The 6,205-nt window shown below is 49.8% G+C and overlaps 1 protein-coding gene across 1 annotated transcript in view; it reads right to left on the bottom strand.

Moving 5' to 3' along the window:
* CYP46A1 (cytochrome P450 family 46 subfamily A member 1) overlaps positions 1–5,848 on the bottom strand; it is a 22,221-nt gene extending 16,373 nt beyond the window's left edge. Inside the window, exon 1 of the mRNA XM_032775286.2 lies at positions 5,721–5,848. Within this exon, the coding sequence (XP_032631177.1) occupies positions 5,721–5,848 (128 nt within the window). The remainder of the gene's footprint in view (positions 1–5,720) is intronic.
* Positions 5,849–6,205: the final 357 nt, after the last annotated feature.

Genomic DNA, 6,205 nt, shown 5'->3' with positions numbered 1-6,205 from the left:
TGTGAAAGTTACGGAGCTCAGACAGCGCCTACCAGAAAACAAGAAGCAAACGGTAAAGGTCCAGGGCAGGCCGAAAACATGCCACTTCTACGCAGCTCATGCAATTCTGGGGATCAAGCACACTACCCACACCCTCTCCTGTGGAATTCCGAGTGGGGGTGGTAATCTCAGCCATGCTGAGGATTCCCGCGGACAGGAAGATGAGGAGGAGGGAAGAGCAGACGAGCTTGCAGAGATCATCACGCACTGTCTCTGTTCTCCCCAAACCAGAAGCATTTTTCTTTCACCCCTGACGGAATTACCCTCCAGCCCTCCCAAGCCACTAATTCCAGACCAATGAAGCCACGGAAGGAACCTGGTGGTGTACTCTTTGTAATATATAAACATATGGTTTAAAAGCAAGCGTTTTTTAAGATTAATTTGCTTTGAGGACTGGGATACATTCGCGGCCATACATACTGGAAAAGTCTTGTTAACTGGTCCTGGGGAATGGAGCAGATCCTAAGGGACATCTCCATTGAACGCTCTCCTGGAGGTACGTCCAAAGCCTTCTGAGATGGTTTCTGCGGCAGACAGCCCTTATTCCGTCCTCCATGGTAGGACACTTGACCATGCCATGCATGTAGCAAGTAATCTGGATTCATTGCATGACAAAGGTCTAGCTGCGTATGGTCCCGGTGTTTGCTGGCATTCAAGCAACGTCCGTTCTTTATCTCGCTGTGTTATCCTCAGGAGAGTGATATCGCTCATGGTAACCTGGTTGAAATTCAGGAATAATTAAGGGGACAGAGATGGCCATTCTTACTGGGCTGTTTGCCTGTGGCTGAAAAGAAATCCTTTCCTGCAGGTAGCCAAGCAGGGGGAAACAGGGGGATGATTGGCGCTGAGCTTTTTCGCTTTTGGCTAGCAGGGATCTTCCCTGCTACCAGCCACAAGGTGGGGAAGGGAGGGGGGTGTTTAGCAGTGATCTTCCATGATACCAGCCACACAGTGAGGGGAGGGGTAAAGTGATCATCCCAGAGAATTGAATGGGGGGGTGGTTTCTGCTGCTGCACGATAACAGGAAAGAAGTAGCACTCAATGGGCTTTGCTTGCTATTTGGGAAAGGAGGGCGCTGGATATATGAAGTCTGCAGAAGACGCAAGACAATGGCTTACCATGGCCGCATGCAAGCTGAATTCTGCTGCCCGGACCTGCGTCTGTTAGATCTAACACCAGAGCCGCAGGCACTTAATATTAAGATGCAAAATGCGACCTTGTAGTGAAATCACATGTGCTATGTAAGGTGAATAGTGTTGTTCACCGTGAAAGAGTATAACCATTGTTCTGTAAAATGCATCTTTTTAAATACTTCTCTCTTTTTTTCCCTCCCTCATGCAGCTGCAAATTTTTCAAGCCTCCCTACTCCATCCCGAAGGCTATCTCAGATAAGGCAGCGGAAAAAAAAGACGCGAGACGAAATGTTCTCGGAAATCATGGAAGTGACTCGCAATGAAAGAGCTCATCTGAATGAGTGTAAGGACGTGGTATCAAAGTACAGGAAAGATTCCAGTGACTGTGAGGACAGGAGGGACGAACGTGAGGACAGGAGGGACGTTTGAGATGAGAAGTGGTGGCAGGAAGATCAGCGGTGGCAGGATCCAATGCTAGGGCTGCTATGTGATCAAACTGACATGCTCCGGCATATGGTGGAGCTTCAGGAATGGCAGCAGGATCTTAGAGTGCCACTGCAGCCCCTGTATAACCACCCTCCCGCCTCATCATGTTCCTTAGCCTTCTCACCCACCAGACGAGTAAGAACGCATGCGGGGAGGCTCCGTGCACCCGCCCACTCCACCCCCGTGGACAGCCCAACCAAAAGGTTGTCATTATTGTGAAATTTTTTTAGTGGCTTTTTCCTTCCCTCCTATCCTTCTCCCAAACCCCACCTGGGCTACTTTGTCAGTTCTCTCCCTCTTTTTATAATGAAAGTGACTTTTTTTTTTATGATTTTTAAATGAGAGTGACTTTATTTCCTTAGAAAGAAGCTGTGTTCGAAGGGTGGGAGTGGCTTACAGGGAATGAGTCGATCAAGGGGTGGTGGGTTTCATCAAGGAGAAACAAACACAACAGTCACACTGTACCCTGGCCAGTGATGAAACTGGTTTTCAAAGCTTCTCTAATGCGCACCGCTTCCTGGTGTGCTCTTCTAATCGCCCTGGTATCTGGCTGCACGTAATCAGACGGCCAGGTGTTTTGCCTCAGCCTCCCACCCCGCCATAAGGTCTCCCCCTTATTCTCACAGAGATTGTGGAGGCACACAGCAAGCAGCAATAACAATGGGGTACATTGGTTTGGCTAGGTCTAAGCGAATCAGTAAATGTGCGCAGCCGCCTTTAACGCCAAAGCACATTCTCCAACCATTCTGCACTTGCTCAGCCTGTAGTTGAAAGCCTCCACTTACTGCCCAGGTGCCTGTGTATGGCTTCATGACCCATGGCAATCAAGGGTAGGCTGGGTCCCAGGAATAACTACAGGAATTTCACTATCCCCAATGTCTTTTCTGCTGGTTGGGAAGAAATTCCTTGCTGCAGCTTGTTAAACAGAGTATAGTGTTCCTGAAGATACGAGCGTCACAAACCCTTCCCGGCCATCCCACGTGCAGGGCCGCTCCAGGCACCAGCTTATTAAGCAGGTTGCTTGGGGGCGGCAACCCGAAGCGGGCGGCTACTTTCAGGTATCGGCAGCAATGTCGGCGGAGGGCCTCACTCCGCTTGATCGAGGACCTCCACTGAATTGCCCCGCAGATAGGCGATCATGGCTTTTTTTTTTTTTTTTTTTGGCTGTCCTTGGGGTGCAAAAATCCCTGAGCTTCGCCTGCCCAATGGAATGTTAGTAAACGTCCCTTTGTGATGCCACCAGCTGTGCAGCGGCCATTGAAAAGGCACCCCATTCAGGTTACGTATTGGTGCTCTGGTGCCAAGAGATAGCGGATATAGCGTTCCATCTATCGCCCCACCAGTTAGGGAATCCCATTGCAGCAAAGCCATCCACTAATGACCTGCCACATTTCCAGAGTCACAACCTTTGTAGCAGAGCAGCCTAGTTGATTGCTTTAGGCTACTTGCATCCAGCAGCCCCCACAGTAGATGTTGCCCACTCCAACTGAACCTGACTGACTGTAGCTGTCCTGGCAATGCAAGCTTCAGAGGGTATTGCCACTCACTTCTCAAGCTGCCGAGGGCTGCTCTCATCTTGGTATGCTGCATTTCAGGCGGGGAAAGCAAGTCACAAAGTTCCATGAAAGTTTGCAGCCACTGGGAATCGTCTCACACCTGCAACACTATGCGGTCCCACCAGTCTGTGCTTATTTCCCAGGCCCAAAATTGGCGTTCAGTGGCTAGAACCTGCCCCATTACCAGCATGCTCTCCAAAGCTCAGAGGCCCGCAGTTTGAGAGAATTCTGTGTCCATGTCCTCATCACTCTCGTCGCCGCGCTGCTGTAGCCTCCGCCCCCTTGCCTGGCTTTGCAGGTCCCAGTTCAGCATCGACTGCACGAGAATGCGTGAGGTGTTTAAAACGTCCATGATTACTGTCTTGAGCTCAGCAGGGTCCATGCTTGCTGTGGAATGGCATCTGCACAGTTCACCCAGGAGAAAAGGCGTGAAACGGTTGACTGCTGCTGCTTTCACGGAGGGAGGAGTGAGGCTGTACCCAGAAGCACCAGCGACAATGTTTTTTGCCCCATCAGGCACTGGGATCTCAACCCAGAATTCCAATGGGCGGGGGAGACTGCGGGAACTATGGGATAGCTATCCACAGTGCAAGGCTCCTGAAATCGATGCTAGCCTCGGTACATGGACGCACACCGCCGAATTACTGTGCTTAGTGTGGCCACGTGCACTCGACTTTACACAATCTGTTTTAAAAAAACGGTTTCTGTAAAATCGGAATAATCCCGTACTGTAGCCATTTCACACATTTGCATCATTTCAAACACCTGTGTCATTGCAAGTTCATTGTTTTCCAGGGCTCTGCAGAGAGTCTTGGAGTGCAGAGGATTCTTTGCAGAAGTCCTGGATTCCAATTGGAGCTGTGGGGGGGTTCAGCATCTCACAAGACTGGGATCTTAAAAATGGTTTTCTTTATCACATGAACAAAGATTCAGATCAAAGGGCTACAAGGGGACTAGAATACTCATTAAACTCCTGGATTCCTAACACCTATTGTACACCACGATGTGATACCTTTGCTCAGGTTGGGATGTATCGGCATGTGACAATTACCCCCAAAAAATGTCAGTTTGGAAAGACATCTATTTTTCCATGTTTTCCTTTAGATTTCTTATGTGAAATAAACTTTTGATGGGATAATCAAAGATGTGAGCCATTCAAGTGAGAAAAATGGCCCAAAACCCCAATGCAAGGATCATTTTCACAGCTATTCAGCAGAATGTTTTAATTTAAAAGTGCCCATAAATGAAGGCTCTGAGCACCTTAAACAATTTACCCAGTTTCTATTCTAAAATATACAACAGGATATCAAGCCTAAATAAAGCTGATACTCGGAGCCACACAAATCTCAATATAGTGCATAATATAGCAGTGTTGGAAATTAAAAAGGGATATAGAGATCACAAGCCTTATTCTGAAGGATCCTACCTAGGCTGATCAGTGAAGATCAAACCAAAAATCCTTAAGAAACAGACAAATAAACAACCAAAAACTTAACTTACATGGTGCCACAGGCCTGGAAAGCCATTTGGATCTAACTACAAACAGGACTAGAGCTGGTGTATTCCCAATATTAATTTGTAGACTCTGAACAGACAGACATGATAACTGTAGTTACACAACCAAACTTGATATCCTTGAGTGGCTGATTATGCAACAGAATGCTATTGCTGCATCTGCTCACATACTGGTATATGCCCAGTTTACTAGGGCACACAGGCCCAAAGATAAGGTTAAATAAGCAGCCTCAGTACTGCTACATGAGCTGTTTCTCCTTGTGACAGCAATGCCACGTTGGGGCTACAGGTCTCTTTACCATTGTTCATATCTGTTGACATTTGTTTTTTGCCAAAACAGAATACCTACACGGTAAGGGAAGACTATGCTGAAGCAGGTGAAATTATTGTCAGCTGATGTGGTCCAAAAATTCTGATATGACCACACGCATTCAGGAGGGGGGAGCTTTGTGCCAAACAGGGTCAGTTTAAAGACAGTGTATGACAGAAACAGAGCTTCAGACATATCCAGTCTAGCCCCGAGATGGATCACAACCCCCTCCCCTGGATTGCCAGCGCCCAAATACTACAAATATAACTCAAAGCCAAATCCTCCAGGTAAACGACTTAAAGTGCCTCTAAGCAGGTGCTTACCACCCCCAGCATAAAAGGAGTCAATGGCAAAGCTGTCACTGACTATAATGGAGCCAGTTCTGCACCCAAAGCAGGTCAGGCCAGCATGCCAGTCCCTGCAACACCAGCAAGGTCACAGACACCCCTCCTGGAAGGACAGCACAGCAGCCCCCTCCCCTATTTCCTCACTGGGCCACGCTGACATTAGCAGGGCAGCAGATGGGCACTCAGGCTGGTGCAAAGTGAGAACCTGCCACCCCCAGGGGACCTGGCACTGGTGTGGCACATGGGGGGAGGATACTGCTGAGATGCCTGAAATAGCAAGATCCTTGCTCCCCCCTGTCCTTCCCCGGGGGCAGGCTGCTGGCTTCCCCCTTACCTCACTCTCGGGGGGCCAGGGATGTGATCGTACTTTGCGTGGACGGCTCTCACATAGCCGCAGTAAAGGCCGAAGGCCAGGAGGCAAAGTGAGAGCAAGAGGAGCAGCAGGGCCCCCAGCCCCTCCATAGCGGGGGCTAGATTGCTCGGCCGGCGTCGGGCGGGTTTCCGACTCCCTGCCCTGTCCCGCCCCTCGGGGAGAGGCAGAAAGCGCCGCAAGGCTGTGCTTAAAGAGACAGGGCAGCCCTGCCGCGCCGCCCAGGCCCTCCCCCGGCTCTTCTGCCTCCCATCCCGGGCTGGGCCCCGCAAAGCCGAGGAGTCTGTAACAGCCTGTCCCCAACCTGGCCCACGTCCCCCGGGGGGCGCCTTGCTGCTCTTCTCACCATAGGGAAACCAGAAAGTTAATAATCGCCCAAGGGAGCTGTCAGCACAGGGCAAAATCCACTTAAGGGACACAGGGAGGCGAAACTCGTGTGTCATACAGAA

This window comes from Chelonoidis abingdonii, chromosome 4 (assembly GCF_003597395.2).
Source record: "Chelonoidis abingdonii isolate Lonesome George chromosome 4, CheloAbing_2.0, whole genome shotgun sequence".
NCBI lineage: Eukaryota > Metazoa > Chordata > Testudines > Testudinidae > Chelonoidis > Chelonoidis abingdonii.
Note: the sequence above shows the minus strand (reverse complement) of the source record. Positions and strands in the feature narration are given on the sequence as shown.